Here is a 23,151-nt window from a genome sequence, read left to right on the forward strand (position 1 = left end):
TAACAAAGGGAGGGAACCATTGGGAGCAGTCTGCGTAAGAGGTAGAATGTCTGTTCATTCTAGCATCACTGGACACTAGATATACAACATCAAACCTGTAGGTCACCAGGGATACTGAAAATAATCCTTTCCCTGCCCTAGGCCACCAGGGATACTGACATTAACCCCTGCAGTCAAAGTTGCAGACATTAACATTATCACCACCCCAGATCACCAGGGGATGCAGACATTAATTCATTCTCTGCCCCAGGGATGTTACCATGAACCCACTAACTACCATAACTAATTATCGCACCATAGAGTAATATTTACCGTATTTTTCGCCCTATAAGACGCACCTAGGTTTTTGGGGAGGAAAATAAGAAAAAAAAATTTTTTTAACCAAAAGGTGTGCTTTTGGTGGGTTTGGAACTAATGGTGGTCTGTGGATGGCACTATTACTGGGGATCTGTGAAGGACACTATTATGGGGGGATCTGTGGATGACGACACTGTTATGGGGGGATCTGTGGATGACGGACACTGTTATGGGGGGATCTGTGGATGAAGGACTGTTATGGGGGGGATCTGTGGATGACGGACACTGTTACGGGGGGATCTGTGGCTGGCACTGTTACAGGGGGGATCTGTGGATGGCACTGTTACAGGGTGGATCTGTGGCTGGCACTGTTATATATGTGCCATCCACAGACCCCCCCACCCCATAACTGTGCCATCCACAGACCCCCCACCCCTTAACTGTGCCATCCACGGATCAGCCCCCCCCCCGCCCCAGTATACAAATATAATATGTCTTATTCAATTAAAATGTATTACATATGCCCCCTCACTCCTAAATTCCTAATAGTACCTTACATCCTATTCCTAATAGGTTCTGTACAATGCCGGCAGGCAGGCCGGGCGGCCGGCGCGTCACTCACTGACGTCACTTGCCTGCGCCGCCTGCTTCATTCATAAAGTAGGCGGAGCAGGCACGTGACATCAGGGAGTTACGCTGCCGCCCGCCCGGCCTGCCTGCCGGCATTGTACAGAACCTATTAGGAATAGGATGTAAGGTACTATTAGGAATTTAGGAGTGAGGGGGCATATGTAATACATTTTAATTGAATAAGACATTTAATATTAATATACCGGAGCGGCGGGGCTATAGTACACTGAGTGCACCGCCCCGCCGCTATTCCGGCCCCCAGCTCCTCCTCCCAGTCCCTCCCCCGGCCCCCGCTCGCTTGTACATCGCATCCAGCGATGTTAAACTGTCAGCATTCGCCCCATAAGACGCAGGGGCATTTCCCCCCCCATTTTTTGGGGGGAAAAAGTGCGTCTTATGGGGCAAAAAATACGGTATGTACTGCTGTTTTAAATTGGCCAATTTAGAAGGGACAGCACTCACAACAGAATGTATACTTTTCTTTCATTATTTACCATAGAAAGGCAAATATGCCCTACTAATTAAAAAGCTGTACCAGGACCCTAAACCACTATACTTTAATTATAATTTTGTCCTCCTGGCCAGTGGGCTGTATTAGGAACCCCTAAATTCATGTCTCTAGTGAAATATAACTACTAGCATAATATCTCTATGCCATTTCTTGGTAGTAGCACTGCTAGATTAAAGATACATATACATCTATGACCTTTATATGTAAGTTTGAAAAGTTTTTTCTAACTTTTAGTACTATGAATTTTGTTTTTGCCATTTTTTATGATTATATTCTTTTAAAATGATTATATATATATATTTATATATATACACACACACCGGTATATATATAGTTAGGTCCACATATATTTAAACAGAGACAACATTTTTTAGAATTTTTGTTCTGTACATTACCACAATGGATTTTGAACAAAACAATTCAGATGTAGTTGCAGTTCAGACTTTCAGCTTTATTCAGTGGGTTGAACAAAATGATTGCAGAAAAATGTGAGGAACTAAAGCATTTTTAAAACTCAATTCCTTCATTTCAGGGCCTCAAAAGTATTTGGACAAATTAAATAATTCTAAATAAAATGTTAATTTCTAATACTTGGTTGAAAGCCGTTTGTTGGCAATGACTGCCTAAAGTCTTGAACTCATGGACATCACCAGAGGCTGTGTTTCCTTCTTTTTAATGCTCTGCCAGCCCTTTACTGCAGCGGTTTTCAGTTGCTGTTTGTTTGTAGGCCTTTCTGTCTGAGGTTTAGTCTTTAACAAGTGAAATGCTATATTGGGTTCAGATCAGGGGACTGACTTGGCCATTCAAGAATATTCCACTTCTTTGCTTTAATAAACTCCTGGGTTGCTTTGGCTTTATGTTTTTGGGTCATTGTCCATCTGTATTCTGTCCTGTGTCACATCTACAATAAACATTGCTTTCCATCATTCTGATAGAGGTTGATCTTGGTTTCATCTGTCCAAAGAATGTTCTTACAGTAGTGTGCTGGTTTTTTAAGATGTTTTTTTTTTTTTTAGCAAAGTCCAATCTAGCCTTCTTATTCTTGAGGCTTATGAGTGGCATGTACTGTGCAGTGAACCCTTATATGTATTTACTTTCATGCAGTCTTCTCTTTATGGTAGATTTGGATATTGATACGCCTATATCCTGGAGAGTGTTGTTCACTTGGTTGGCTGTTGTGAAGGGGGTGTCTCTTCACCATGGTAATTATCCTGCGATCATCCACCCCTGCTGTCTTCCGTGGGCGTCTAGGTCTTTTTGCATTGCTGAGGTCACCAGTGCTTTCTTTCTATCTCAGGATGTACCAAACTGTAGATTTTGCCACTCCTAATAGTGTAGCAATTTCTAGGATGGGTTTTTTCTGTTTTCGCAGATGAAGGATGGCTTGTTTCACCTGCATGGAGAGCTCCTTTGACCGCATGTTTACTTCTCAGCAAAATCTTCAAAATGCAAGCACCACACCTCAAATCAACTCCAGGCCTTTTATGTGCTTAATTGAGAATGAAATAATGAAGGAATTCCCACACCTGCCCATGAAACAGCCTTTGAGTCAATTACTTTTGGTCCCTTTAAAAACAGGGTGCCACATGTAAAGGAGCTGAAACTCCTAAACCCTTCATCCAATTTTAATGTGGATATTCTGAAATGAAAGCTAAAAGTCTGGACTTTATGTCCATGTCCTTTATATACCGTATTTTTCACCCCATAAGACACATCCCCCCCCCCCATCAAAAGTGAATACTAATGAAGCACTTCTATTATGTACTCACCGCTTCCTGGTCCTCAGCTGTGCAGGGCTGCGCACAGCGTGAGGGCGCACTGTGACCTCACACTGTGCCTTCCGGTTCACAGCACAGCCGCGGCAGGAAGAAGACACAGCGCACTGGAGGTGAGGAGCGGTGGCGTCCAGGAGCAGGAGAGGTAAGTGTTTTTTTTATTATTCTATTTGCGCTGATGGCTTGGGGCTGACATGAGGCTGGGGGCTACATGAGGCTGATGGCTGACATAAAGCAGGGGGCTACATGAGGCTGATGGCTGACATAAAGCTGGGGGCTACATGAGGCTGATGGCTGACATACAGCTGGGGGCTACATGAGGCTGATATAAAGCTGGGGGCTACATGAGGCTGACTGCTGACATAAAGCTTGGGGCTGATAGATGGCTGGGGGCTGATCTGAGGCATTGGGGGTCTTATCAACATTGGGGTCTGATTGGGGCTGTAACCTGAGGTCTGATTAACATTGGGGGTCTGATTGCAGGTCTGACCTGAGGTGTAATGAATAATATTTTTTTATTATTGCCCTCCTCTAAAACCTAGGTGCGTCTTATGGGCCGGTGCTTCTTATACGGTGAAAAATACGGTAACTATAACTTAGTAAACAGGTAAAAAATAAAATTACATTTGTGTCAATGTCCAAATATATATGGACCTAACTGTGTGCATATATATATATATATATATATATATATAGATATAGTTTATAGATTCAGTAAAAAGAATATATATTTCAAGAGTATATTTTTTATTATTTGTATAATATAAAAAATATATATATATAACAGAGATTCTGTATCCTACCTAAATGAAAGGCCATTCTGGATCCTACCACTTAAAGGATTACATTGATGGCTATCAAAAATAAAAATTTACAAAACAGACTCCAATAGCAATATTTATGAATTAAAAAAAAAAAAAAAAACACATAGAAGCTTTAATATTGGCCTAAATTAACAAAAAACATGAAATGAACAATCATAAAAAATGAATCATCAAAAAAATTAATCATAATAAAAACAATAAATGTGCTTATTCTTTTTATTATTCACCAGATGTTCCTTGAGATTATTATTACTATTTATATTTATGACTAAATGTGATACTGGAGCAAAGCCTTTATTATCTATTATTTTGGTTATTACTATTATTTGATACATATAAAGTAATGCATTTGTTATTATAATTATTATTGTTGTTTAGATTTGATACTGTAATAGTGTCTTTTTTACACTAATTTGTATGATTACAATTCTTCACAAGGGGCTCCAAGATTAAAATTATTATTAGTATTTATAATTGGTACTAAATATGATACATGAAGAATGCCACTTTAATATTAGCTATTATTAGTGATATTATTTCTGCATTAAGGTCAGGAACAAACATAAAAAATACACAGCCTCATCATAATTATCTGTATTTTCTTATGAAACCTCAGGTGATAAATAACAATAATTATCATTAGGAAAAAACACATTAATCTCATATTAAGTTCTGTAACAAATATTATTATATATAGCACTTAGCTTCTTATTTGGCCACAAAACCTAGCGAATTTAAAAAACCTCATCCACATGCTGCAAGAAAAAAATCTGCAATTGAATCTGTGGTCTCTTACCATTTATTATCTTTTTTGCCGGTTTACTGGTGTAAATGACTATTGAAATCTACTCGAGCTACGAGCTAGAGTAGACTTCAATCTAGGAGCACGGACTACCAGAGGATGCATTTAATTTGTGACAAGGCAATTCGTCATACATTAAAGGGGTTGTCTCATCTGAGACATTGGTGTTATACGGCTAGGACAGTGAATTGTCTCCACAATGGGACCCTTGCGGTAAACGGAGAGCAGCCACAGTCCCACAGAAATCAATAGAGCGGTGGTGGCGCTTGCGCAGTGCACTCTCTATTCATTTTTATGGGATTTCCGAAAATAGCCGAGCATACGGTGTGCTCTTTTTCACTTTCGGAGACCTGTGTTGGAGATAGGTGCAGGAGACCCTTACCTATCTGACACTGATGGAATAAACTAAGGTTGTACATAAGCATCAGTACACATAAAGTACCTCACCTATTCCAGATGAGTCTTTCAGTGGAAATACAGTATATGACTGTGACTGAGACCACATTGTTACTCTTGCAGTTTAATGTGAAAAAACTAGTAATGATCTTAAAACAACTTTTTTTTCTCTTTTTCTATGCAGTCATATACATATACATAGACAACACCAGTAACCACAGGGGGATCGCTTCTCCCCTTGAAATACTGCAAATAAAGATGCCAGCTATGGAGTATATTTGCGGCGACTCCAGCAGCTGCTGGTAAATACCAGCTGGTGCGGCTGATTAAAATTACCTCCGAGTTGGTATTATAAAGACGCCTGGGCAGCGTCGCTGTATTAATGGATTATTGAGTGAGCGATGAAAACCTTGGCCAGCTGATGCGTTTTATTACAGATAGGCTTTATGATGTGTAATCACTGTAATATTTTACTACAGGAGGAAACTGGGAACAGGGGAGAGAGACTTGAATAATAACACCCTTCTGTTTAGCCCGTGAAGAGGTAGTGGGGGCTACGATGAGACCACTTTGCTTCTCGAAACGCTCAATCAAATAATCTTTTACGACTCCGATATTAGGATTATTGCGCTACCAAAAGTGCTTCAAAGTTTAGACGTGGGTGTTATGAGCCATGGTGATGTTGGCACTGTGCACATAATTACAGATGGGGCATTAATATCTGGATTTTGGCTTTTGGAAACTTGTATATTAATATAAATGTACTTTTTTTATTTCTTTAAAGGGAAAGCTGTACATTTCCAAGTAACATGAAATATACATTTTTTGTTTTTAATTAATTTTACAATGACTTTTACAGTTTGGATTTGCTAAGGCTACGGTCACACATGAGAAATTTCCCTGAATTAGGTTTAAAAAAAATCCCATAAGCACTGTACAGGACCCTGAAGAAGTCCCTGTCCTCAGCACAGCAGTGATATACGATACACAATCCATCTGCTGTTTGACTGGTATACATCAGGACTTGCTTTATCTATACGTTTTCTGTATATTTGTCTTTAATTGTAATATTTTTCTTATTTTGTTGACATTTCTGTCACATTATTTTCAATTAACAATGGTTACCCTGAAAAAATAATATTGTAACTTGAGAGAGCATTGTATGTATTTAAAGGGAACCTGTGACCATGAAAATGAAGTCAATCTGCAAGCAGCATATTATAGAGCAGGAGATGCTAAGCAGAGTGATATATGGCTTTGAGGGAAAAGATTCAGTATATGTTGTAATTTATACATAGAGTACCCCAAACACTGCATATTTTTCCTCTGTATAAGGGTCCATTCACACGTCCGCAAAATGGGTCCGGATCCGTTCCGCAATTTTGCGGAACAGGTGCGGACCTATTCATTTTCAATAGGGCCGGAATGTGCTGTCCGCATCCGCATTTGCGGAACCGCACTTCGAGATCCACAAAAAAATAGAACATGTCCTATTCTTGTCCGCAATTGCGGACAAGAAATGGCATTTTCTATGAGAGTGCCGGCGATGTCCGGTCCACAAAATGCGGAATGCACACTGCCGATGTCCGTGTTTTGCGGATCCGCAAAACACATATGTACGTGTGAAATGACCCTAACTGTTTTTCATGTCAGTGCTTTCCTTCTTATTTTTTCTCAGCTTCACTGCATCCTGGCAGGATGTTTACATGCAAAACTTCCTGTTTTCATCACCTTCCTGGTGGGTTTTGTAACCAATTCCAGCATACTTTGCTTTGTAATGTTTCTCAGGGCTTACTCCGCTTGCCACACTGTTTTCTCTGCAGTAATCACATCCCCTACTCCTCGCGTGCCTACGTTAGCTAGGTGGAAAAAGAGCTTTAAAACATTACAGAGCAAAGCATTCTGAGTTTGGTTAGAAAATCAAACAGGAAGCTGATTTAAACTGGAAGTTCTGCTTGTAAACATCCTGCCCAGATGAGCTGATGCAGAGAATAGGGGAAGGAAAGTGCTGACATGAAAGGTATATGGGGCAAAAATATGCAGTGTTTGGGGTACTCTGGGCAGATAAAAAAAATGTCATTATGATACTGGAGAATTCTTTTAAGAGCTCTGCTCTTTCTGAGCTCAGTTGCCCAAGTGGACTGTCTTTTCAGTAATTGACAACCTTCCCTGTATAAGGGTGCATACATAGATAGCTGCCACTTCGGCTACTGAGCTTGTATAAATAACAAGTTATAATAAACATATTTCCTATACATAAAGATACTCCCCTGATCCTCCCCCCTGCGTTAAAACATGCTGCCTGTAGATCGACTGCAGTTTTATGGTGACAGGTTCCCTTTAAAGAAAGTGTAGTACGCAAAAACTAGGCAAAAAGTTTGAAGACATCTATTTTTAAGGTCAGCTTTTCTTTGAGAACGGTGCCAGCACTGAAACAGCCAATCATACTTTTACTAGGGCTGATACATCATTATTACATTTGAGGTCAATCGTTTTTAGGCCACAGTCCAAAGAATATATTCAAACACATTACGAGTATTTGCTGTCTGGCAATTCAGACTGGAGGTCGCCTGGTCACAGGAAGCATTATTCTTCAGCACAAAGCTCATTAATAAAATCAGATGATCAATGGAATATTTTTAGGTAGGTAATGGCACTTTTTAAAACTTACATAATCAGTTTGCAAAGGAGGAACATATCAAGAACCACAGAGCACAGCAAAGAATCCAGAAGATGAAAAATGTCTCTACAATAAGCTCATAGACATGAAGGCCAAATAAGTAGTGAAATAACCTACATTATTGAATTCAACAATTACTTTAAGAATCGGTAGTATAGCTGGTTTCCGAGGATATTTAAAATTTTTATATTATAGCTTAGTGAAGTATTGTTATCAGGGTCACATCTGTAACATATTACTGACTATCAAAGTAATACACTAAGGCAAGCTTATCATGGACGGTCTCCTTAGATTATGGCATATTATAAATCTGATTGGAAGTTGTAAAAGAGCCTCTGAAGCTTCTTTGAGTAGGAGCAAAACAACTTGTCAAAGACGTTGCATGAGGTTCCAATTTTACATATTTATGACATATCCAGTGGTTATGCCATAAATCTGTGATAGGTCAGAATCCAACCCATGGTGCTGGCGGCCACATCATAGTGGTGTTTGAATGGGTAGATGGTCAAGTATGTGCATAGCTCTCACCATTCAAGTCTAGCAAAGGCAACACAGAAAGAGCCAAGCAAGTGATTCTCCTGATCTTTTGGATATGACACAAGTATCTAAGATGGAAAAATCCATTTGGGACTGTGTGGTCTTGATAAGTTATCTTAGAATGACAACCGGGCACATGCCCAGGACAGAACTGACACTACAGAGCATACATAGGAGTTTAATTGGTTAAATCACCCAAAATTGTTTAAAGCAGTTATCCAATGGCTATTAATATAAAGAATATTTCCCAAAATGCTTTTTAACTTGTTTCATCATCAGCACATAAAATATTAGCAGCATAAACCTACATTTCTCTTAATTCACAGCAGCCCGATATTAGGGCAGACCAGCCCTTCTTCCTCTTATGAGGCTTGGCTTACCGTTGCAGGGCTCACTCTATAAACTACAAATACCACCATACCTTTAAGGCTATTATGAAGCCAGCCGCTTGTGGTCATAAGATTGGTGACTTGCTAACACAAACAGAGGAAAGCGATCACTGTTAACGTGTCCCCTAATAGGAAAAAACGACATAGATCCAGTACCACGTAATAGGTCTGTTATGGAGATTTTTTTCAGCTTTGCAGATAGAAATACAGGGTGGCCCATGAAAAAGTAGCCTGCCTCCATTGATGGTATGACAAGATGTCTGCTTTAAGGTGGCCATGCACGTCAGCCAGAGATAGGCTGATAGTTGAACAACCGTCGAACAAATGATCATCTGGTGAACCATCAGTTCACTGACAGTCATTCAAACTGGTCAGACATGTTTAATCATGCTGGGAGAATCACCAACCATCCTTGTGTGAATGCTCTTTCACAGCAAGATCTTTTATCCATGAAGATCTTTCTTTGAATGAAAAATATTTCATCTGATTGGTCAAAAATTTCAAACATAACCGACTTCAGACATGTTATTGCTAAGCAAAAACATAACTGAGTTTCATCTGACCAACGTCTGTTTTGGTTGAAAGTGTCTATTTTGATCAACTTTAGACTACTATTATACACTCGCTTTTGTGTCTTATATGAGGCAGTCATAATCTGCAACCTCCTAAAAGTATAATATTACTGTAGGCTGTAAAATTAGATGTTTTTGGTCGTTTGGTTTAGCTGTGTACCCCGTTCCACCACTAGAGGTCAGCATATGTGAAACATGTTATACCACAAAACAAAAAATATAAACTTTCCAAAAAAATGTTATTTTTTTTATCCACAAAAAATAGTTAAAACACATGCAGTATCTTTTTGATGACAGCATCTTCTTCACATTTTAATGTAAAACCACAGATAAAAAAGTATATTGATTATTACGGATATTATGAGGAATTTTACCAAGTGATAAATTGTAATTCATTACGCTAGAAAAATGTGTAATGTTAGCTAATATACCAGAGATTTTATATATATAAAAAATAAATATAACAACATATAAATAATTATAGCAGAAATACAATGCAATTAAACTACGAATGATAAAAAAAAAAAAAAAAAAACAAGTTGAGTAAGAAATTGCTGCACATGTGGACATGTTCAAGCCAAACACAATCTGCAATTTGCAAGATGGAATTAGGTGCTCTCTCTAATAACTGATTCTCTATTCCAGGCATACAGCAGAGTCATATAACAAGAGATGGTAAACTATCGCTGATTCCAATCAAATGCAAGATTGGCTATTAATTTGATTGGCGCATTAAATCAGGAGTAGTCTGTAAAATACACAAATTAGTGCAGAATTATATACTATTCTTTTTGGATAATTACATGTATTTTTTGTAAGTTCATATTTTGTAAATTATTTAAATTGTAGAGTGTACTCTGCCTAGAGCAAAGAGATTATAATTAACAGCGGTTTATTTGCATGTCACAGGGAAAATGTGTAGATCCCATACATATTGTACTCACAGGTAACCACTATTTATACTATTAATGAAATACCATAGGACCTTCCGTCTTAAAGGGACAGCAGACACACTACTATTAGGGAAACAAAAGCAAGCGGTACAATATTTATCTCCTTCCTGATTTGTGCTGCTGATTTCAATGTCTTCAGGAACACACACTTGTGTGGTTTTTTAAAGCCGTATTTCCTATCAATTTACTCAACCATTTTCTTTTTTAATTTTAATGAGAGATGCTTAAACGAAAATGTATGGTTGTATGGAAAAACCGGTCTCTCTAGCTCTCTGGGGTCTGTAGATTCAATAAACTGCACCTCCATATAACTATAATTTTATACAGCTAACACATTGTCAGATGGAGCCCCAGCAGTAGTATTACTCAAGCAACTTGCGAAGTTTCTAAAGCTGTGGAGCAATTATCAGTTGTTTACTGCTTAAAGTGTAACTCCGCCATCAGCTGCACATGGTGGGACATACTTTCTAGAAGGGGAAATTGACCGCATGAAACAATCAATCCTCCCACGCAGCTGTGGACCCTGAGCCATGATGGACTTGGGTTCCTTTGGTTCATCGGGCACATCTACTATCTATGCAGAACATGTGCAACCTTATTTGCTACCAAGAATTTGTTGTAATCATTGCATAGACAGAAAAAAAAAAATCATGGTTAAAGAGTTGCTGTACTTTTACACAATTTTATTTCATTTAATGGAGAATGGTGTAACTTGCAAATTCCTAAATAAAAAATCTGCCTGTATCAATCTGAGAGAAAAGCTGGCCACTAGGGGTTCTCACTACCACCGAATTTGCAGTCCACTGCCTGTTGTCAAGCAACATCCACCCCTAGTAACAGACACAGAAGACGGCTTACAGGAAAGCGAGCTGAGATCCTGAGCCTGATAAAAAAAAACCTGCCTCTACACAGCTTTTGAAGATTATAGGAGAGCCCTGTGTGTCTGTGTGATTTTTCCCTCCTTATCTATTCTGTGAGTTCTGAAGCTGAAAACAAACATAGTGGGAAGTAAGGGAAAGGACATCATAACAGTACATTGCTGGCAGGTTTTACAGAAGAGATGTGTGCTCTGGCTTCTGATTGAAATGCATCTAGCTGTGCAGCTGAAGTAGGGAACAATATGGCATATTGCAATAAGACTTTAGGGAAGCCCAAAAAAAGACCTATTCTTTTGCAGTTATGATTGTAGAAAGATGGACAGTCATTATGCAAATCATTGAGCAGGCACCTTGGCTAAATGCGCGGGGCGGTCCCGTGACCCCCCCCCCCCGTTTAGACGATCGCCGCAAACCGCAGGTCAATTCAGACCTGCGGTTTGCGGCTTTACCTGCGGTTTGCGGCTGCTGCGGCAGTGCCATCGGGTCCCCATGCGGCTGTAGGGGGGGACCTAATGGCATGAAAGGCAGCGCGATGCCTAAGGAAGGCATCGCGCTGCCTTCCGGTGACGAGCCTGTGAGATCCAGCCCCCTGGATCTCATAGGCCGGAAGCTGTATGAGTAATACACACAGTATTACTCATACAGCCAATGCATTCCAATACAGAAGTATTGGAATGCGTTATAAAGGATTAGACCCCCAAAAGTTTAAGTCCCAAAGTGGGACAAAAAAATAAAGTGAAAAAAAAAAGTTTAAAAAATAAAGTTTTCCGCCCAAAAAATGTAAAGTTTCAAGTAAAAATAAACAAAAACGTCATTTTCCCCAAATAAAGGTAAAATAAATTGGGAAAAAATAGGGAAAAAAACCAAACATACATATTAGGTATCGCCGCGTCCGTATCGACCGCCACTATAAACATATCACATGACCTAACCCCTCAGATGAACACCGTAAAAAAAAAAATGTGCTAAATAAACCATTTTTTTGTCACCTTACATCACAAAAAGTACAACAGCAAGCGGTCAAAAAGGCTTTTGCCCACCAAAATAGTACCAATCTAACCGTCACCCGATCCCGCAAAAAATGAGCCCCTACCTGAGACAATCGCCCAAAATTGTTTCAAAAATGATATTATTGTGTAAAAATACATAAATAAATAAAAAAGTATACATATTAGGTATCGCCGCGTCTGTATCGACCGGCTCTATAAAAATATCACATGACCTAATAAAAACTGTGCTAAATAAACCATTTTTTGTCACCTTACATCACAAAAAGTGTATTAGCAAGCGATCAAAAAGTTACACGCACCCTAAAATAGTGCCAATAAAACCATCATCTCATCCCGCAAAAATCATACCTTACCGAAGGTAATCGCCCGAAAACTGAAAAAATTATGGCTCTCAGACTATGGAAACACTAAAACAGGATTTTTTTTGTTTCAAAAAAGAAATCATTGTGTAAAACTTACATTAAAAAAAAAGTATACATATTAGGTATCGCCGCATCCATGACAACCTGGTCTATAAAAATATCACATGATCTAACCTGTCAGATGAATGTTGTAAATAACAAAAAATAAAAACTGTGCCAAAACAGCTATTTCTTGTTACCTTGCCTCACAAAAAGTGTAATATAGAGCAACCAAAAATCATATATACCCTAAACTAGTACCAACAATACTGCCACCCTATCCCGTAGTTTCTAAAATGGGGTCACTTTTTTGGAGTTTCTACTCTAGGGGGGCTTCAAATGGGACATGGTGTCAAAAAAACCAGTCCAGCAAAATCTGCCTTCCTTCTGCGCCCTGCCGTGTGCCAGTACAGTAGTTTACAACCACATATGGGGTGTTTCTGTAAACTACAGAATCAGGGCCATAGATATTGAGTTTTGTTTGGCTGTTAACCCTTGCTTTGTAAAAGTAAAAAAAATATTGAAATGGAAAATCTGCCAAAAAAGTGAAATTTTGAAATTGTATCTCTATTTTCCGCAATAGTGGACAAGAATAGGCATATTCTCTTAGTGCCGGCAATGTGCGGTCCGCAAAATGTGGAACGCACATTGCCGCTGTCCGTGTTTTGTGGATCCGCAAAACACACACGGATGTGTGAATGGACCCTAAATGTGAGGTAAATTAGTTTCCAATGTAGTATTAATAACTAAACAATTACATAATACACATATTGCATTGTCTACTTACCACCAGGACAATAAGATGATCTGGTCTCTGGCTGCAGCCTGGCTCTGGGTACTCCCTTGTCACTCTCTTCCCCCCCCCCTCCCCCTCCTTGTCACTCTCATTCTACCCCCCCCTCCATTGTCACTCTCATTCTACCCTCCCCCCATTGTCACTCTCATTTTCTACCCCCCCCCCCATTGTCACTCTCATTCTACCCTCCCCCCATTGTCACTCTCATTCTACCCCCCCTGGTCACTCTCATTCTACCCCCCCTCCCTTGTCACTCTCATTTTACACCCCCCCTCGTCCCTCTCATTTTACACCCCACCACCCCTCGTCCCTCTCATTTTACACCCCATCCCCCCTCACTCTCATTTTACACTCCCCCTTGTCACTCTCCTTTTACACCCCCCCCCTTGTCACTCTCATTTTACACCCCCCCTTGTCACTCATTTTACACACCCCCTTGTCACTCATTTTACACCCCCCCCCTTGTCACTCATTTTACACCCCCCCCCTGTCACTCATTTTACACCCCCCCCCTTGTCACTCATTTTACACCCCCCCTTGTCACTCATTTTACACCCCCCCCTTGTCACTCATTTTACACCCCCCCTTGTCACTCATTTTACACCCCCCCTTGTCACTCATTTTACACCCCCCCTTGTCACTCATTTTACACCCCCCCTTGTCACTCATTTTACACCCCCCCCTTGTCACTCATTTTACACCCCCCCCTTGTCACTCATTTTACAACCCCCCCCATGTCACTCATTTTACACCCCCCCCTTGTCACTCATTTTACACCCCCCCTTGTCACTCATTTTACACCCCCCCTTGTCACTCATTTTACACCCCCCTTGTCACTCATTTTACACCCCACCTTGTCACTCATTTTACACCCCCCCTTGTCACTCATTTTACACCCCCCTTGTCACTCATTTTACACCCCCCCTTGTCACTCATTTTACACCCCCCCCTTGTCACTCATTTTACACCCCCCCCCTTGTCACTCATTTTACACCCCCCCCCCCTTGTCACTCATTTTACACCCCCCCCCTTGTCACTCATTTTACACCCCCCCCCTTGTCACTCATTTTACACCCCCCCCCTTGTCACTCATTTTACACACCCCCCCGGTCACCTCTAGTGTAGCATGGCCGAGCGCTGTTCGGTCCGCGGTACAGGAGCATTTAGTGAGCACTTCCTGTCAGTCCGGCCGGGTACAGGAAACAAAAGCTCCTGTACCGCGGACCGAACAGCGCTCGGCCACGCTACACTAACAACAGCAGTAGCACAGAGCATACACAGCAGGCTGAGATTCTTTAGAGCGGCAAGCGCTCAGGAGGCGCAGCATGAGGGGCGCCGCCGCCCGGCCGCCCGAACTTATATAACCAACTTTTTTTTTTTTACACCGCAAAAGGGCGCCCCCTGCTAGATGGCGCCCTAGGCGACTGCCTAAGTCGCCTTACTGGTGGCGCCGTCCCTGCCCTGGCATTCTAGGGGCCCAAATGTGTGGTAAGAAGTTTGAAATCAAATTCTGTAAAAAATGACCAGTGAAATCCGAAAGGTGCTCTTTGGAATATGGGCCCCTTTGCCCACCTAGGCTGCAAAAAAGTGTCACACATCTGGTATCTCCGTATTCAGGAGAAGTTGGGGAATGTGCTTTGGGGTGTCATTTTACATATACCCCTGCTGGGTGAGAGAAATATCTTGGCAAAAGACAACTTTTCCCATTTTTTTATACAAAGTTGGCATTTGACCAAGATATTTCTACTTACCACACATTTGGGCCCCTAGAATGCCAGGGCAGTATAACTACCCCACAAGTGACCCCATTTTGGAAAGAAGACACCCCAAGGTATTCGCTGATGGGCATAGTGAGTTCATAGAAGTTTTTATTTTTTGTCACAAGTTAGTGGAATATGAGACTTTGTGAGAAAAAAATAAAATAAAATAAAAAAATCATCATTTTCCACTAACTTGTGACAAAAAATAAAAAGTTCTATGAACTCACTATGCCCATCAGCGAATACCTTAGGGTGTCTACTTTCCGAAATGGGGTCATTTGTGGGGTGTTTCTACAGTCTGGGCATTGCAGAACCTCAGGAAACATGACAGGTGCTCAGAAAGTCAGAGCTGCTTCAAAAAGCGGAAATTCACATTTTTGTACCATAGTTTGTAAACGCTATAACTTTTACCCAAACCATTTTGGGTGGTAAGTTGCATGACCGAGCAATAAACCGCTAAAGTTGTAGAGTGCCGATTTTTAAAAAAGGGCCTGGTCTTTAGGGGGGTATAAACCTGTGGTCCTTAAGTGGTTAACTACATGATAAATGGACGCGGACACATATAACATTGGTGTGCTGTCCACATTTTTTGCGGCCCCATAGAAATGAATGGGTCCGTATTTGATCCGTAAAAAATGCAAATCGAAAATACATTTGTGTGCACGAGGCCTAAGTGTGTATACATATGTACATAACTCTGTCACTGATAGTTGACTGGGGGCGGTCTTAAAGTGCTGTCTCACGTCAGCAAGTGGCATTAATCATGTAGAGAAAGTTAATACAAGGCACTTACTAATGCATAGTTGTTGTCCATATTGCCTCCTTTGCTGGCTTAATTAATTTTTCCATCACATTATACACTAGTCGTTTCCATGGTTACAACCACCCTGTAATTCAGCAGTGGTGCTCATGCTTGTACACTATAGGAAGCTCACGTAAGCTGCTACTTTTTTCTATACAAGCACAGCCACTGCTGCTGGACTGCAGGGTGGTCATAACCATGGAAACTTTCTCTGCATAATAAATGCTATTTGCTGAACTGGCAAAACCCCTTTAAATACTGATAACCTATCATCTGGACAGATCAACAGTATCTGATTGGTGGAGGTCCGACAACCAGCTGATCAGCTGTTTGAGAAGGCACTGGGGCCTTCTCTGCTGACCTAGCATAGCGTTGTACATTGTATATGAGCTGTGTTTGGTATCTTAGCTCAGCCCCATTCACTTCTATGCTGCTGAGCTGTGCCTAGCCATGTGCGAAGTGAGCTTCGGATGCTACATCTGAAGTCGCTTTGTTCAAAGATTTGGATTAGTGCTGTACGGAGATCCGTCTCCGTACAGTATTAAAATGTATGGACTCCGGCTCATGGGAGCCCTTAGATTTTAATACTGCACGGAGACGGAATCCGAAGTTTTGAACGAGGCGACTTTGGATGTAGCTTCCGAAGCTCACTTCGCTCATCACTACATGTGACCAATGAACGTGGCGTCATTTGGCCTAGTAAAAGCTGAGAGAAGGCAGCAGCACTACTGCAAGTGCCGCTGCATTCTCAAACAGCTGATCAGCAGGGGTCCCGGGTGTTGGACCCGCACAATCAGATACTGATGACCTATCCTGAGGATAGGTCATCAGTAGTGTTGGTCGAGCACCACAGTGCTTGGGTGCTCGAGTAGAACACCTCGGGATGCTCGGGTGCTCTACCGAGCACAAGAGCACAATGCAAGTCAATAGGAGAACCCGAGCATTAAACCAAGCATCCCCTGCTCTGAAGAAGGGAGGGTGTCTGGTTCACAGGAAAAGGTCAGAAATTGATGGAAACACCATTGAAATGGTTCGGGAACCGCATGGGAGGATGTCTGGATGCATCTTGGACTCCGAGGTCGCTGCTGGGAACGATGTTGTTCGAGTAGTATGCCACTTTTACAGACTGACAATAATACGCACAAAACCGAAGATAAAATCGATTTTTGAGGAAAAAAATGGTTAGGAAACATTCTTTCCTGTATATTTACTTATATATAAAGTGCAAGTGCTGCCAAAAATTACAAGGAGAGGCACTCCGATACAACCTGTATATCACATAAAGGAGGGCCTCACTCACATTGTGGTACAATTGTTCAGGTAGTGGGACTCCTACACTCATAAAGCCTATGCACTAAGTGAAAGGGCTGCCAAAAATTACAAGGAACTGGCACTACAATACACCCTTTATTACACATAAAGAAGGGCATCATACACAGCCTTGAAAAATTATGATTGATGGCCTGCTGGTGACCCTCAAAAACTATTGGAGCAAGGGCCTACTGATCTGACCATCTAAAACATTAGGGGTGAGAGCCTGCTGCTGATCTGACCATCTAAAACATTAGGGGTGAGGGTCTGCGGCTGAGCTGACCATCTAAAACATTAGGGACGAGTGCCTGCTGCTGATCTGACCATCTAAAACATTAGGGGCGATGGCCTGCTGGTGACCCTCAAAAACATTATGAACAAGGGCCTGCTGGTGATCCCCAAAAGCATTATGGGCGAGGGCCTGCTGGTGACCCTCAAAAACATTAGGAGCAAGGGCCTGCTGGTGACCCTCTAAAACATTATGGGTGGGCGAAGGCCTGCTGGTGATCCTCAAAAACATTATGGGTGAGGGCCTGCTGGTGAACCTCAAAAAGATTAGGAACAAGGGCCTACTGGTGACTCTTTAAAACATTATGGGTGAGGGCCTGCTGCTTAGCTGACCCTCTAAAACATTAGGAGCGAGGGCAGCCTAATAAGCATGTTGATATGATGGAGGAGGAGGAGGATGAGAAAAGGGAGATTGAACCATATACCATTTTTAATGGTGGAAGGGGTGCATGGGAATACAGTGTATTAAAGGGAGTCTGTCACCACATTTCAGCATATTAGACCGATCAAATAGGGTTATATGATCCACCCAGAACTTAAAAACAGTACCTTTGTTGTATAAAACGGACTTTTCTTTTAGCCGAAAATGAACTTATAAGGTTATGTTAATGAGCCCTCTCAAGTGCCCAGGGCGGTCTCTCAATCCTCGGAGCCCCAGGCAGCACCTCCTAAACGGCTCATAACCCCGCCCTCCGTGCGCCTCTGCCCGCCCGTTTACTCCCCTCCCCTGTCCTTTTCCACTGCGGCTGTGCGGTCCAAATCGTAGCGGGCGCATGCGCAATGCGATGCCCGCTCCTGGCAGGGCATCGCGATACCTACTGCGCATGCGCCCGCTACGATTTGGACCGCACAGCCGCAGTGGAAAAGGACAGGGGAGTAAACGGGCGGGCAGAGGCGCACGGAGGGCGGGGTTATGAGCCGTTGAGGAGGTGCTGCCTGGGGCTCCGAGGATTGAGAGACCGCCCTGGGCACTTGAGAGGGCTCATTAACATAACCTTATAAGTTCATTTTCGGCTAAAAGAAAAGTCCGTTTTATACAACAAAGGTACTGTTTTTAAGTTCTGGGTGGATCATATAACCCTATTTGATCGGTCTAATATGCTGAAATGTGGTGACAGACTCCCTTTAAATACACCATAAAAGCCACATTTAGAGTGCCTTTATGTTCAGCCTCTTTCCTCTGGTGGAGTAGAGAAGTCAGGGGCAATCCATGCCTTGCTTATTTTAATAAGAGTCAATCGGTCAGCATTTTGAGTTGACAGGCGGATGCGCTTATCAGTTATTATGCCCCCAGCAGCACTAAATACATGCTCTGACAAAACACTGCTGTGTGTTCCCCTCGTCTCCCCTCCTCGGTTGGCCAAGGAACTACGTACTCTGCAGCCAGCGTTGTCAACTGGAAATTTTTGGAACTATTTTTCCACAAGGACCTTTTGGTATTGAGAGATGAGAAGTTCTCTTTGTAGCGGGGGTCGAGAAGGGTAAACAACCAGTAACACCGCACAACAATGATTTTGCTACTGAGAGAAAAACATGGGATTTATACTAAAATGAGCGCGCTGATTCCAAATTTGAACTCGCCCAACACTAGTCATCAGCATATAAATCTTGGAAAACCCCTTTAAGGCCCCTTTCACACGAGCGTGACAGATTAGGTCCGGATGCGTTCAGGGTGCGTTCAGTGAAACTCACACTATTTTGCAAGCAAGTTCAGTCAGTTTTGTCTGCGATTGCTTTCAGTTGTTCAGTTTTTTCCGCACGGGTGCAATGCGTTTTGATGCGTTTTTCACACGCGTCATAAAAAACTGAAGGTTTACAAACAACATCTCTTAGCAACCATCAGTGAAAAACGCATCGCACCCGTACTTGCTTGCGGATGCAATGCGTTTTTCACGCAGCCCCATTCACTTCTATGGGGCCAGGGCTGCGTGAAAACGCAGAATATAGAACATGCTGTGATTTTCACGCAACGCAGAACTGATGCGGGAAAAACAACGCTCATGTACACAGGCCCATTGAAATGAATGGGTCAGGATTTAGTGCGAGTGCAATGCGTTCACGTCACGCATTGCACCCGCGCGGAAAACTCGCTCGTGTGAAAGAGGCCTAAGGATTCATGATAACCACCACAACTACAATCATAGAAGACGTGATATTTGTGTGAACAGTTTCTTTATGATATACAACTATTTTAAGTATAAAGTAACCTCTTAATTTGGGGAAGTATTACGGATGATGCCAAAATGACAGATACATGTGCAACTCTTATTTCCTTGGGGGTTTATTACTGTTGCTCGGGAGCAGGATTACACCTTACCCACCTAGATCTTTAAAGAGGATGTCAACTTCCCTAAGGCCAACTCAAATGGAATGCGGCATACCTGCTGCCTCCTTACAATAAGTTCTTCTCTATTAATAGCAGCCTTATTTTTCATCAATAATATCCATTAAGGAGCACTGAAGACCTGGTAATAAATCATCCTGGCATATAATCTGAACAGCTCAGGTTATTTTACAGTGTGAATTCCCATGCCCATTAGAAGATGCCAATTCCTTCCTGTGCTGCTTTATATACTGCAGTACTGCTTGAAAATGTATTGCAAGGCACAGGAATTGGTCACACGTCGTGTACCCAATGTACAAAAAGTTAAAGGTAACATGAATCTGGAGCAAAGCGTAAAAAATAAATGAAGTCCAGTGGAATTCCTTTAATCCAGCATCTGATAATCTGGGACTTGTTTACATGTAATAAAGAATTTTACAAGTCCAACATCAGAAGGCTGAATGGGGAGAACCATAAGGTAATGAGTTCCCTGTAAATAAAGAATTTGGGAAAATACACTCACTAACAAAAAATAATAATAATAATAAACCAAGAAGTTGTTGGAATAGAATGAAGCTTTCTATGTGTGAATGTAATGATGATATATGGAAGTGATTACAATATTAGAATGTATTGGCTCCGATGAGCCGAAGTTATTACTTTGCGAAGTCTCGCGAGACTTCAGGTGATAACTTCAGAAATTAATTTCTACTGTAAAAAAAAAAACTTTTCCCGAACTCGGGTTCGATTCCAAGTGGTACTTTGGAATCGAACCCGAGTTCGGAAAAAGTTTTTTTACAGTAGAAATTCATTTATGAAGTTATCACCTGAAGTCTCGCGAGACTTCGCGAAGTAATAACTTCGGCTCATCGGAGCCAATACATTCTAATATTGCACAGAGTGCTCGCTCCGTACAGTATTGAAACAAAGTTTTATGCGTATCGACTTCGGATGTTTCATCCAAAATCGATTCGCTCGACCCTAGTCACTAGGTTACAGAAACATGATTTGGAGTTAGGATTAAGAGCAGTTGAGTCTTTACAACTGATGACCTATCTTCAGGATTAGTATCTGATCGGTGCGGGTTCGACACCCAGGACCTCCGTCGATCAGCTGTTTGAGTTGGCAGCAGTGCTCACAGTAGGTCACATGGCCTAGGCACAGCTCCACCCCATTGAAGTGAATGGGGCTGAGTGCAATACCAAGCACAGTCAGGGTCCATTCACACGTCCGTAATTTAGGTCCGCATTAGTTCCGCAATTTGCGGACCCATTCACTTTCAATGGGGCTGGAACGGATGTGAATCCGCATTTTCGGAATCCGCATCCACATTTTCGGGATCCGCATCCGTTTTTTTCGGGATCAGTTTTTTAGGGATCCGCAATTCCGTTCCTGAAAAAAAGTAGAACATGCCCTATTCTTGTCCGCAATTGCGGACCAGAAAAGGCATTTTCTATTATAGTGTCTGTGATGTGTGGTCCGCAAAACACTTACGGACGTGTGAATGGACCCTCACAGTACAATGTGCGGCGCTGTGCTTGTTAAGCTGCTAGAAGGCCGCGGCTCTCACAGGAGTGCAGGTGCCTTCTCAAACAGCTGATCGGAGAGTTCCCGGGTGTCGGAGGATAGGTCATCGGTTGTAAGGACTTGGAAAACCCTTTTAAGATCCCTTGCACACAACCAATATGGTTTCTGTGTCAGTTTTTGATCCAATCCAAGCCGTTTATTTTGCGTCTAAGTTGCATCCAAGTGTATTCAGTTTTTCACTGATCCGACAGACTTTAATGGGTGGTTCGATCAGTGAAAAGGACATGAATAGCACATGTTCTAAAAATATCAGAACGGATACACGGATCCGTTAAAATAACTGAAGTGTACAATATGCCATTGAAATGCATTCGTTCTATTGCTATCCAAGTGACATCAGTAATAAAAACTGATGCCATGCGGAAAAAAAATGTGGTTGTGTGCAAGGGGCCTAAAGGCTACAATTAGCACATGGCCCAAATCAATCAACAGAATAGTATGTGGATTACATTCAGAACTGGCAAGTACATACAATGGTGCAGCACAGATCTAAATTACTAAAGCTTTCTGCGCTAGTTGTTAAGACGTAGGTCACGTAACTCTTACATAATACAATAAACAAGGGCAAATATTTCTTACAATATGCTCCTACTGCCCCCGCAGGTAAACCTTAAAACTGTCAGCCATGTTTATGATACTTACAGTCCGTAGATCTGAGGAGCAATTTCCAGCCTGTTGAGATGCATGTAGAGCTCAATGTCAGTTTTCTTCAGTAACTGGTCTTGGATGTGATTCACCTTTGTCACAATAGCAATAGAAGGCCCTATGTCTTGAGGTCTGGCAAATGGCATGGTGGAAATCATTGCATCCTTCTCCTGCAGTGAGAAAGAACGAGCTGATTACCTTGAACTGCAGGCTCTGTGAAACACGGAGCTCCTGACAGCTGCCTAATTGTCTATCTGTATATGTTAGGTACATGGCTCCATTAATTCTTTACTAGGAAAATGTTAGTGAAGCTTCCTAATGCCCTTTACTATGGAGTGATCTAGAGAAATTCGGCAACGCAGTCCAGAGCGTTTGAATATTAAATTTTTAGTGATTTTTTTCATTTAGGCATTTCCCTTTTTCCTCTTTGGTGGAACATGAGGTAGAGAGAGATTTCCTGGTTAATAAGGACAACCTGTGCTGGACTCTACTCTGGAGCCATTAGAGCACTTGTTTGAACAACCCAACTTTAACCTGGACCCGGCACTGTGACTCCATTGTAATTAATGGGCATCAGTCAGCAGATTTGCACCTATGACACTGGCTGACCTGTTCGATGTGTACTTGGCAGCTGAAGGCATCTGTGTTGGTCTCATGTCCATATGTATCTGCATTGCTGAGAAAAATACATTAATTACTGTTACCGGTAATCTGTTTTCCATGAGCCCATGACAGCACCTGTGAGAGATCCTCCCCCTTCTGGACAGGAAACAGGAACTTCCCAGATCTTTAAATAGGGTCCTCCATACTCCATCCTCAGTTTGTGCTCCTAGGACCGTCCATGTTCTGAATATAGTAAAACTTAACAAACTATTCATAAAAAAGCATCTTAAATATATGACTGTCAGCATATTATATATATATGTTAAAAGTAGTCTTAAAGAGGAAATATGCTAACAGTCATATATTTAAGATGCTTTTTTA

At 41.7% G+C, this 23,151-nt stretch overlaps 1 protein-coding gene across 1 annotated transcript in view; it reads right to left on the reverse strand.

Annotated features, from left to right (window-relative positions):
• TBC1D5 (TBC1 domain family member 5) overlaps window positions 1-23,151 on the reverse strand; it is a 651,704-nt gene that overhangs the window by 220,003 nt on the left and 408,550 nt on the right. The window contains exon 14 of the mRNA XM_040432915.1: window positions 22,165-22,337. Coding sequence (XP_040288849.1) covers window positions 22,165-22,337 — 173 coding nt within the window. The remainder of the gene's footprint in view (window positions 1-22,164; window positions 22,338-23,151) is intronic.

This window comes from Bufo bufo, chromosome 5 (genome assembly GCF_905171765.1).
Source record: "Bufo bufo chromosome 5, aBufBuf1.1, whole genome shotgun sequence".
NCBI classification, from domain to species: domain Eukaryota; kingdom Metazoa; phylum Chordata; class Amphibia; order Anura; family Bufonidae; genus Bufo; species Bufo bufo.